Genomic DNA, 12330 nt, shown 5'->3' with positions numbered 1-12330 from the left:
AATGTGAATTTTTGCTCAAAGGTGAAGCAAGAAAGAAATATTACAAAAACATTCTGGTCCTTGCAGTCCAGAACTGGTGCAGGACACAAATACCTGTAATCAAGCAAATCAACCGAATAACCAGGCAGACTCGAGGATTTGGAATCATAAAACTTGAGAACCCAGCTATTGTGCAAGGCCACAACGACAATAACTAACAATTATTTCAGTGACATTTGAAGTTCAGAGGAAATGTCATTTATTTTAATAATCAGTCTGGCACCGTTCATAAAACAGCATTTCTGTGTGATGGAGGAACATATTTCTGTAACCCGTCTGACCTGCTGGCAGCTCCTTAATGATACACTTGCCTCTGTGGACTAGAGGAGCAGCTAAAAGTGTTACTTGAACACATCTGAAGCAAACTCCCCATGTGTATGTTGTGCTTCTCCATGACCCCCAAAAAAGAAATCCCTGCAAGGTTTGTCAGACAGTCTTGCAGGCGATGCAGATACTCACATGATGCAGCGAGAACACTAAGAAGGCCCCCCCTCCGCCACATTCAGTGATGACGGCCAGGAAACGAGGGTTGACCGCGCAGAAGTTGTTGTCCTGCACGCTTCGCGTGATCGGCACGCCATCGAAGCAGTTCTCTTTGGTCGCAGGTTTACCAAACACGTGTCGAAACTTGGAGCAGCGGTACTGAGGGCGCCATGTCATCTAGGCAAAAGAAGAGATGATAGGAGACGGTTGAGCATTTCTATTGCCATTCTCTAAATCAAAGACAGTCAAGGTTAGATCCTGGAAAGAAAAAAATCTTTTCAACTACACAAGGAAATCTTTAATATAACTTTAGCTCTGTCTTGTGTTTTAAACAAAAATTTAGATTGGTTTCTTTTCATACAATAAAAAGTATGATAAAACTTCCTAAAATACAGCTAGATCAAACAACCCTCAAAAACTTAATTCATATCATTTCAAAATTCTAAATCATTTGGAAAAAATAAATACAGTTAAGTGGAAGGGACAACTATTGACTCTATATATTAAGGTGTTCCACAAGGAAGGGCTTTAGAGACCCTTTAATTATTATATTTGGAGTACTTATTGTACTTCTATTACCTTCAAATACAATGTTTTCTTTATTTCAAGTAAAAACGTTCAGATTAAATATTATTAATGTTAAAATTTCATTACATCTAAGACTTCAGCATTTATCTAATAAAAAGATAGATAGATTTTTTAATTTAATTAAATTAAGGCTTTTTAAACAAAATGATTAATTCATGAATATGAATGTGAGCATTTGTGATTTGTGTCTTTGTGCTTTAATAATTGGTTATAAAAATGTAATTTATATATTTTTTGCTTCTTTCCCTGTGTCAGAAAATCATTTTAAATACAGTTTAGATATATTTGTTTGTTCACCTTTCGGCTTATTCCATTCAGAGTCGCCACAGCGCAACAGCACCCACTGCTTCGCATCAGTTTAGAAATAAAGTCAATAAATAAACCCAAGATACATAAAAGAAAAGACTTCGATCTCCTTTCAGATCACTTTTTACTTTTTTGTAACAAATATTAATAACTAAAATGTATAGACAGGAGTTTGTTTGATTTTTTTATGCTTCCTCACCTTTTAAATCCAGTTTAAACAAAGAAATCTGTTCGTCCCGCAGCAGGTGCACGGCATGCACATGGTGCTGCACGTGTGTTTACTAATTTCCCTGCCTGTGCAAAGTTTTCATGCCCCAAACATCCTTGTTAAAAAGCAGCGCTCCATTGACTTTGCACTGGCAGGTGCGTCCGGATGAACACAGGGTGTGTCTAAATAAGTCACGCATGCGCCGGTTATATGGAGGTGCAAGAAGTGATTGCAGCACGGACCAGAACTAGGTCAGTCTGAATGTCTGGAACCTTACAAGACCTAAAGGAGGCGTGAAGCTTGACTGCAGGTGATGCTTCAGATAAGGACAGTTTTCTCACAGAGGAAAGCTTTATTCATAGAAGTCCATAGTAACATATGTTTGTCTGATGGCAAAAAGTGGGACAAGTATTCTGTGGGTGCATTGATGGAAGGGATTTTACAAAATAGGGCAAAATATCATTTGAGAAGTTAAAAAAGTATGAATAAATATGTAAAACTATGTTTATGTAAAAAAACCTTTTAAAAAATCTCTGTAGGAAATGTGTTAGCCTCTCCCAGTGATTGAGTTATTGCTTTTTGCATTCAAAATATTACATTTTTAATGAAATGATTAAACAATGAGTCCTCTTGCTGCTTCAATCCTGAATAGTTATCCATGGAATTAAAACAGGAAGCAGATACATGTACTTTTACAGCACGGATTCTCAAAATAGAGGCCCCTTTTTGCCATGCTTCTCTCAGCCAGTCGATGCATATGTCATTACTGTGAAGGATAAGTGGCTCACCGGGGTGAGGCCCGGCCAGCCAGCGCGTCTGCTACTCTGCCTTCTTCCTGCAAGGTCATTACTTATGAATTAAGGGTGGAGGAGGCAGACAGGCCGCATGTTAACTGCAGAGATGGACCAAAACAAGAAAAGAGCAGAGGGAAGCAGCAAACAAATAGGCCACAATCAGGTTGAGAAGGTCTTTCTAAATGATATACATCTACATGGAGATGTTTCTTTTTATAAAACAAAGATTCAGTAATTAAACTACTCATTAATTTGGTTTAATGTTGAGATGAAAGAGACATGAACAGGTGGAGGGGGATGACTTCATGCTTCTCCCTATGCCTCCACGTCTCCTGTTCTACCCTGAAGCCATCACACTGAGGCTCACGCCGCTTCACTGGAATGCTTCCACGTCTGACAGGGAGCTGCCTGCCCTGCCTGCAACTATTAAAGTGAGTTAAAGGTGAAGCAGCATGTTTAAAGTCAAGAAGTTGCTAATTTACTAAATCTGATGACGAGAGAAGATGAATTTCCTTTTGTTTTTCCATTCATCTAAACTTTGTAGCCTGCCCTGTGTATTTTTTTTGTCAAAAATACACTGTTTTTCAAACAGCATTTTTTCATCTGCACCTGATTCACAACAATTTGAGTAAAGACATGGTCAGAAATATAATTTAGAGCTTAATTTTCTTTTTCTTAATATACATCCTCCATGATCAGGATTATGCCTCAAGAACAACAAAAATACATTTTTTTATCTGAGTGGGTCTTCAAGTTTAACCTGCTTCACTCTCCCTATTGACTACCTTAAAAAACGAACAGCTAAAATGCTATAAAGCTTTACTTTTATCCAAAATTTCAAACAACAGGCTCAGAAACAGAAAAAGAAATCCCTAAAAGACTAATCGAGACAGTGAGCTACACGTTGCTACAGCCCATCTGGGCTCCTATAATCAGCATTCATGTATTGCTGAGCTTTACAAGACCAAACGCAGAAGATTCCAGGTCAACAACTAAGACATCTTGTCACATCTAAAGCAGGTTGTAATCAGGCCACTGGCAGCCTCCATTCAGCGGTGTTCTACGTGTCGGATGGACGCCTGTAGAAACGGAGACAAAAACAGCGCTCCAGCTATTTTTATACCTCCTTCTTGCTGATCAAAAGACAGGCAGACGTTCACTGACAGCAGAAAATGGCTTTATTCTCAGAGGACTTCTTTGATGAGCCTGAAGTCTGGCAAAACGACATACAGGAGATGGTTCTAAGCTGAAGACAGAGAGCTGCTGCATCAACGCTAAAAACACAAATTCTTAAAACAAAGATCGAGAGAAAATGAACAGAGATACAAATCGTACAAAAATAAACTAACTGAAATAACACGGCACAGTAAAAAAGTGTACTATAATAATCCACTGAATGAAAATAAAAACAATGTAAAGAGAGTTTGGGAAATATTAAACACCATCATTAAAAAAGGGACAAAAAAATAAATGTACCCGATATAGATATGAGGGTATTATTATAATATTTCTAAGCCTCTAACATACATATGTAACTTACCATTACAAACCAAATCAAAATTGTAGAAGTGATTCTTATCTATAAGAGTGGAGACAAACACCTTTTTACAAACTATAGACCTATCTCTCTCCCTCCACAAATCTCAAAACTTCTAGGAAAGATATTCAATGACAAATTAGCTAAATTCATTGATAAATATAACATAATAAATGGAAGCCAATATGGTTTCAGAGAAAACATCAACCTCAATGGCTACTGTAGAGGAAATCACAAACGCTCTGGATAAAAAGAAATATGCAGCTGGAATCTTCATTGACTTAAAAAAAACATTTTTCTCTCAATCATGACATACTGGACAAACTGGAGGTGTACGGGATCAGAGGATTAGCACTAAGTTGGGACAAAAGCTATTTAACAGGAAGAAAACAATTTGTCAAGATGAATGAATTTACATCAGAGGCCAAAGGGATAAGTTGTGGTGTCCCACAAGGATCAATTCTGGGCCAGCTGCTGTTCAATATTTACATATATGATATATTCAACGTTTCAAAACTTTTAAAACTCATTTTATTTGCTGATGACACAAATATTTTCTATTCTACAGACAATCAAAGGGAACTTATCAATGTGTTGAACACAGAATTAATCAAAATAAAATCATGGATGGATTACAACAAACTATCTTTGAATCTAGACAAATCCAAAGTGATGCTTTTTGGTAATTACAAAGCCAATACAGAGCTCTCAATTAAAGTTAACAATGACTTAATCGAAAGTTTAACAGAAATTAAATTCTTAGGGATTGTTATTGATAACAAACTGAGTTAGAAGCCACACATCAGACACATACAAACAAAAGTTTCAAAAAGTATTTCAATCAAAAATAAATTAAAATATATAGAAGAATACAACAGTAGATATTTATTGTACTGCTCCTTAATATGACCACATTTCACCTACTGTATAGAAATTTGGGGTAATAATTATAAGAGTTCAATGAATCCTCCCTTCTTGCTTCAGAAACGAGCCATCAGAATTATATATAAAGCTGGTTATCTTGATCACACTAACAATTTATTTGATCAATCCATAATTTTAAAACTGTATGACCTTGTTGATTTTTACACTATACAATATCTATACAGAGCTAGTGGGAAAACATTACCATTCAATATCCAAAAACAGTTCTTAGAAAATGAAGGAGGATACAGACTGAGAGGATGCAGGAACTTCAAGGTCAGATTGATAAGAACCACAAAGTTTCTGTGTTTCTGTGTGTGGCACTAAACTCTGGAACAAGTTAAGTAATAAGCTCAAACAATGTTCAAACATTTATAAGTTAAATAAAATGTATAAAGAAACTCTAATTTCACAATATGAAGATAAGACGAGTTAAAGATCAACTGGTGTTTGAATAATTCCAAATGTGTAAATGTGTAAACTTGAATGTGATGAAATAATCAAAGCTTTTTTTTCTTTATGCAGGAATGATTACTGAAATTTACAATCAATATGGTATTGATTTTCTTTACTTGATCCAAAATATGTAGCAATGATTACAGGATTCATGTAATCATGTGTTCTAATGATAACCAATGATTATTACATATAGATAGACCTTTATTGTCATTATCACAAGGACAATGAAATTGCAGCAACCGTTTCAGTGCAAGTGGCATAAAAAATACAGAACATAATATAAAAAATACGATATAAAGTATAAAAAAAATGTAGAAAAATATATACAATGAACTGTGCCATATAAGACTATGATGTGCAAAAAAGCGAGCATTTAAATAACCAGATTTACAGATTTGTGTGAATCATTAATGTTTACTGAAAATAGATAAGAATTCTTTCAGATAATGATCAATAAGAACACTATTGTTACTTTAAAACTTGATTTTAATGTGTAATGATTATTTTTCTGCATTAACATAAAATTGTATTTTGATGATAATCAATGAGTATTACATATCTCTTACATGATGTTTGATTGCTACTGTTTACTGAAATCATGAAATAATGTTTGATGAGATTAATCAATAATAACCAAGCACTTCACTTTTCTATTGGGAATTAAAAAAATAAAAAAACAACTTGGATTTGATCTGATCAAAATCGGATTACATAATTATGCAAAACAGTGAAATGAAGTAATTAAGTGGGGTTGGAATTACATAAGTTTGCTTCTTCCCACTCTTTTTCAAGCAATAAATCAAACTCCACTGACTGTAGTTAATAATAAAAAAATAAATAAATAATAACCAAATGTGACATAAGTGTGTTTTGTTTTTGTTTGTTTGTTTTCTACATTCTAATCAATGCATTTCATTATTTCTGTAATGAGTTTGAAATAACTGTGTTTTGTCATGTATTTTTCATAACCAATGCTTGAAATAAACCAATCAATCAATTAACACAGGAAGCCTAAAACCACCAGAAAAACTGATTTGCAGTGATGTGTGCAGCACACGTCTCCTTGAGGCGACTTGAAACATCAATTAAATTGCGCACATGGGCAGCCACACCTCTCTTTCACTGGCCAAGCCTCTGAGCTGGGGGGTGGAGGGGGTGGCAAAGTTCAAAGTTTTGGTGCAAAGACAAAAAGTGGTCAAAAGTGCAGATTTTTATGGGCTCAAAATCGGCTCATCCATAGTGCACATTATCAGTGTCTTCGGTAAACTGGATGACTGCGGGATGACCTCATCGCACCAGGCCTCGTCCGAAAGCCGTCAATCACCAACACAAGGCCGGCCTTCTCAAACAGCACGCCTAATGTTTTGTAAACGCTGGGGGCGAAATCCGACATGAGAAGCTCTGGGCGCCAAAGCACGGCGCGGCGTTGCTATGTCTGCCACTCAGGGCCCATATCATGCACACATGACAGCTTACAACCTCTGTCGTGTAATAGGATAAAAGCAACGGTGGTAATCCAGGAGCGGCTTCATCACACACCTGAGTAATTATGAAAGGACAAGACAGGATAAGTCTATGACAGCGTTTGCCTGGAGGAACACATCTTCACGCTGCCGTTCACAAAACCCACTCAAGAATGTTCCCGTTTCACCAAAACGAGCTCTCCCACACGCTTCAGATTATCACGGTTTCTCTTTGGCTCTTGCGTCACTGTTTGTACAATCAGATCTGCGGACAAACAATAACGCTTTATAGAAGGAGGCAGTATAAATCCATGACAAGACAAAAGCTGGTAATGATTAACGCTCACAGACGTTCAGGTGAGAAGGGTGTGGATAGTTTGACCAGGGACGGATAAAAAATGATTACCGTTTGGAGTTACAGGTATTGTGAATTCGAATGGTTGGACTGTGGGTTTTTTGCATATTGATAACAAGGTTGAGAGTTAGGATAGCCACAGTAAAGTTTGTTTTAGCAATATTGGTGTGCTTTTTGTGTGTGTGTGTTGCAAAAAAGGTTTGGAGTTACAGGAATTGAGAATACACTAATGCTAATTGTAGCGGTGTCACACTGTGTTTTTTGTTTGTTACTAACAGGGTCACATCATAGTCACATTAACGTTTTAGCGGTATTGGTCTGTTTAACAGAAAGAAAACCATGTTGCAAACAAGGTTGGGAGTTGTAAAAACACTACGATAATGAGGCTAATGGTTCTAACATGGCTAACGAGTAGTAACACACTTATATATGACTCTTTAGTCTCGCTTGATGCGCCTTATAAATGACATAAGTTTGAGAATAGATTGACGTTAACGGTGCACCATATAATCCAGAGCTCCTTATAGTGTCTAGAATACCGAATTTCATTTGGGTTACTTTTTCCTAGATATCAGAACTCATTTCTGTACCGTTTTGTTTAATCCATCCATCCATCCATTTTCCTGACCGCTTCTTCCCTTTCGGGGTCGCGGGGGTGCCGGAGCCTATCCCGGCTACTGATGGGCGAAGGCGGGGTACACCCTGGACAGGTCGCCAGTCTGTCGCAGGGCCTCAATCACACCCATTCACTCCCACAGCCACACCTAGGGGCAATTTAGAGTCACCAATTAACCTATGAAGCATGTTTTTGGACGGTGGGAGGAAGCCGGAGTCCCCGGTGAAAACCCACGCATGCACGGGGAGAACATGCGAACTCCACACAGAAAGGTCCCAGCCGGGATTCGAACCGGGGCCTTCTCGCTGTGAGGCGAGAGCGCTAACCACTGCGCCACCGTGCAGCCCCCGTTTTGTTTAATTTATTGGATAATTTTTTTGAGAGTGGATCTTAAAGAACACACTCAAAAACCACACATTCTGTTTAAGTGTCTTTGCTTTTTCTGGTGAAATCAAAGCTCAGCTGAACACTGGAAGGGTGTCGTATTTGAAAAACCAATGCTGTTTCTTTAAACGTCTAGAAAAAAGGGATGTTGCGCTAGAAGTTCAAACAAGTTCATGGCTCAAGCTTGATGTCACCCTTCCTTCTTGAAGTCTTGATGAAGATTAATAGAAGGTGCGGTTAACAGCAAGTCGCCTCACAGAGCCTCTGCTCAGAAGGCATTGAGGTTAGCAAACATCTCTGTGCTCTACAAAGGATTTTTGGGACGTAGAACAGCTTATGGGGACTTTGTCAGTTGACAAAAAAGCAATGCTATTATTAATCAGAGTACATTAGCTGTTTTTACATTGATGCTACGTTTGAAGTTAAAAGTAAAATTCAACACAAGGGGTAAATCCTTTATATGAAAATTGTATGAGAGGGCAAACTGATCAAAAACAATCTCTAATTTTAGGTGTTTGGCGACAGAAAATACATTCTGCAACTGTTGCAATAAAACATCTGAGCAGCAGAAATGTTCTTCACCATCTAACTGACATGCTGAAAGCTAAGATTCTTGGACAGAGGATATGCCGTCAGCAGAAGGTATTCTTGAGAGTTTCCATTAGTTCTCCAGTGGAGAGCTTCTTCCTCATTTCACATCCATTAGCTGTTGAAGGACGTTCATGCAATAAAGCCTTAAGATCGTCGATGCTGTTTACACTCAGAGAGGGTTTCTGTAACCCAACGCTTAGTCTGTTGAAATATTGTCCCACATCAGCAGGAAAGTAACTTTTAGTGTTTTTTTCATTCTTTGGGTGATTACATTAAGCAATAATATTAAAAGTGAGATTTTAATTTAAAAGTCTAAAGCAGACAGCAAAATTAATCTTAAATCGTGTCAAATTTAATAAAAGAATAGTGTTTTTAAGCAGTGAGAGGCGCCATATGAAGCCACCTGTGGATAGAAAAGATTCAGCCAAAGTGTTGGATTGTGTCAAAATCCTGGCTTTTCTTTCATTATCAGTATTAAAAAATATTGGCAATATCATGGTTCAGTAAAATAAAGGTGTTCATATTCATACCAACCAGTTGGTATGAAGGAAGACTTTGATTTCATTCTGTTCAAGCCTCAGTGACACATGCTCTTCAAACTGCAACTCTTCAGGGGGAATGTAAGCCCTCACACACACGCGTAACACAACAATCCCAGAATGTCAAACCCTAAATGGAAGAGATCACAACACAAAAGCGCAAGTGACTTCCCGCTGAGCGGAGTGGAAGTTCCAGCAGCACTCACCTTGTTTAGTGAGTCGTCAGCGACAGAAAAAGCAGCAGCAGGTCCCTGAGTGAAAAATAAATTACTCTGTCCCTTTAGTGGTAAGCCAATAAAGAAGAAAAAAAATCCCTGGTTGTGTCGTTTGATGTGAAGCAAACGGATAATTCTTGTCTCTTCACCAGCAAAGATATCCAATCAGAGTGAAAACTCTTCTTCTTTGGCATGCATTTGGCCAGATGAGGCGGTGAGCGTGTGCGGCATTAAGCTCAGAGCGTGTGTGAACAGGCAGAGGGAGTGTGCAGGAGTATATACACTCCCAGAGAGGGAGGTTAGGGGAGAGGAGGAGGAGGAGGAGGAGGAGGAGCACCAGGTAACCGCACTCCACTGACTCTCCTTTTGAACATGGTTGCTTCATTTTAGGAGAATAAAAAATGCCTTCCCTGAAGAGTGGGATTCCTGTATATACTCCTATTGAGCCACAAAATAATAATTTTTCAAGCACTTGTAAGAAAAACAAACAAAAATGAAATATTTCAAAAATATTGCACAACATTAAAGACATCCCTTTTGCACAGCTGCATGAAAGCTGTCAAGAAAGGAGGAAAATTAACAGTTAGATGACGAAAAATAGCTCACTTTTGAAAAGTTCTAGGTTTTAAAAAAGATTTATGAGAAACGGAAAGCATTCTCTCCTTTCAAAGAACACTGTGCCTGGGAGTCACTTGATGTCTCATATTTCAAATATATGTCTCAAAATACAATAAAACTAAATATGTTGTATAATGTGTAATAAATACAATTTGCAATTTGTTAGTGGTGTTCAAGTGAGTGGGTTCAGATTTTGAATTAAAACATGAATAAAGCATATCAAAGGATTTTTTCTAACAAAGAAATGGCATAGAGGGAGATTTTTTAGTTATTAGCACCTCATTTTAATGCTGAAAGCATCAATAGGTTTGCATTGTATTGCAAAGTATCAGTTTCACTTTGATTTCTTTACATTGCGAAAACAGATTTTTATAAAGTTTTTTTTAAAAATTGCCACTTTTTTTTTACAAGAACATCCATCCATCTTCTTAACCCTACTGTTGGGCAAAGATTTTTCTACAAGAATATAAAGAACATTATTATACATTAACATAAACCAAAATAAATATTTATGTGAATATGGAAGTAATATAATTAATTAGCTTTTTCTAAATATTAAGAAGTGTGTTCTTTAAAAAAAAAAGAAAAGAAAGAAAAACCTTGCATGCTTGTTCCCTGACTAATTCAATCAGACCCCTAAAATGACTCGGATGTTTACCAGGCCTCAGCTCAAAACCAGGCCAAAATGGAGACTTACATAATGACACACATTAGCTATAGTGGCTACGGCTAACAGGTCAATATGAGGGGAAAAGCTGGGTGCTGACAGCCGGGCCTCACACGCTCAACCAAGGGTGCAAAGAGGGGCTGATCAATCACAGCTCCTGCACAAACGTGACCTCCTGCACGCCAGCTTCAAAAAGGACAACTCAGATTCCCTTTTTCTTTATGAAAATGGAAATACTATAGACTTTGTACAACACTTTTTAATTGATATTGCTTAAATTGACTGTCCACATCTTTACTTCAAGTGAGCAGTCTGTGAGGAAAAGCTACCTTCCCTAAATTACAACAGCCCTTAAAGGTAAAAAAAAAGCTTAATATTACAAAAAGATAGTTTCTTAGCAATAAACACTATTATTATTATATATTTTGTTCTAAATGTCTGTTGTTACAACAAAACAATAAACCCTTTTCACAGTAACGTCAAACAAAATGGCGACGGGCCAGAAATGCAAATAGTGACTTCCGGTTTACGGCAAGGCTGACAGCTGAACACTGTTTACAGCAGTTTAATGTACTAATTGTAACAAAAAATGTACAATATTTATCTTATGAATGCTGTCAAACTGTATTTTCATTTCTTCTCCTAGATTGTTCACAAATCACAATACAAATTTGAATAATCTGTCAATATTGGAGGTTTTATTGAGAATATTAATCTTTCATTTGAGCAGATACTATTCTAACAGGTTCTATTTGCTTGATGTAATTTGCACGTGTTTTAAGTGTGATCAAGGACAAAAACTGATGGAAATTCATGTTGTAATAGGCGCAGCCAAGATGCTCATTGCTGCATGTTGGCCGTGCGTGTTTTAACTGCGTCCAAGGCTAAATTTAGTTGTTGTAATAAGATTTATTTGTTGTTTTTCTGAGTATTTTATGGGGTAATTGTAAACATAGTAATGTTTACCAAGTGGCAGAGTGAATATTTTAAGTGCTGCTATTTTCAGCTTTCAGAATACGAGCAGTCAAGACAAAAGTTCAATTCTGGCCCTATTTATTTAGAAAATTATGCGAGAATAATTATATATTCTTGATGGTTTCAAATTATTTTTATCCTTGTTTACCTTTGTTATCCCACAGGGATCAGACACGGTTATGGGCAAACGCAAAGGGGAGCTACGTCAGAAAAAAACGCAAAAGTAATTAATTTTCCTTTATTCAAAGACACATTGAAATGGTCTTACTTTAGCTCTGTTTTTAGGGATTTTGTGAACACGGAAATGTAAGCAACTTTAGCAGGAAAAGAAAAGATCTTCTGCAGCGCTACGTCTCATCTCTGTCGTGAAAAGCTTGGTAGCATTAAATTAGAGGAAGAAAATCTGAAATAATCATAATCAAATAAGCAGTATTCAATGAAGTACCTGTAACCTTTGTCTAACTTTGACTGGGTTGTCAGAGAGAAACAATTCCCGACTCGATTTGCACACTCGCCATTTTGTGTCACGTCACGTGAAAAGGATCTACTATTGCTTTTAGACATTTAAA

General features: G+C 37.1%; 1 protein-coding gene across 2 annotated transcripts in view; it reads right to left on the bottom strand.

Moving 5' to 3' along the window:
• coro2a (coronin, actin binding protein, 2A) overlaps nucleotides 1–12330 on the bottom strand; it is a 45784-nt gene that overhangs the window by 14800 nt on the left and 18654 nt on the right. Inside the window, exons 1-2 of one of the 2 annotated variants that reach the window (XM_024289650.2) lie at nucleotides 9493–9752; nucleotides 499–699 (exon numbers count right to left, since the gene is read on the bottom strand). In XM_024289650.2, the coding sequence (XP_024145418.1) occupies nucleotides 499–699 (201 nt within the window). In that variant the 5' untranslated portion in view covers nucleotides 9493–9752. Of the gene's footprint in view, nucleotides 1–498; nucleotides 700–9492; nucleotides 9753–12330 lie in introns of those variants that run through there. The other variant, XM_024289649.2, reaches the window with a different exon arrangement.

Source organism: Oryzias melastigma, linkage group LG1, assembly GCF_002922805.2.
Source record: "Oryzias melastigma strain HK-1 linkage group LG1, ASM292280v2, whole genome shotgun sequence".
In the NCBI taxonomy this organism is placed as follows: domain Eukaryota; kingdom Metazoa; phylum Chordata; class Actinopteri; order Beloniformes; family Adrianichthyidae; genus Oryzias; species Oryzias melastigma.
This window is presented reverse-complemented; position numbering and strand designations above follow the sequence as displayed.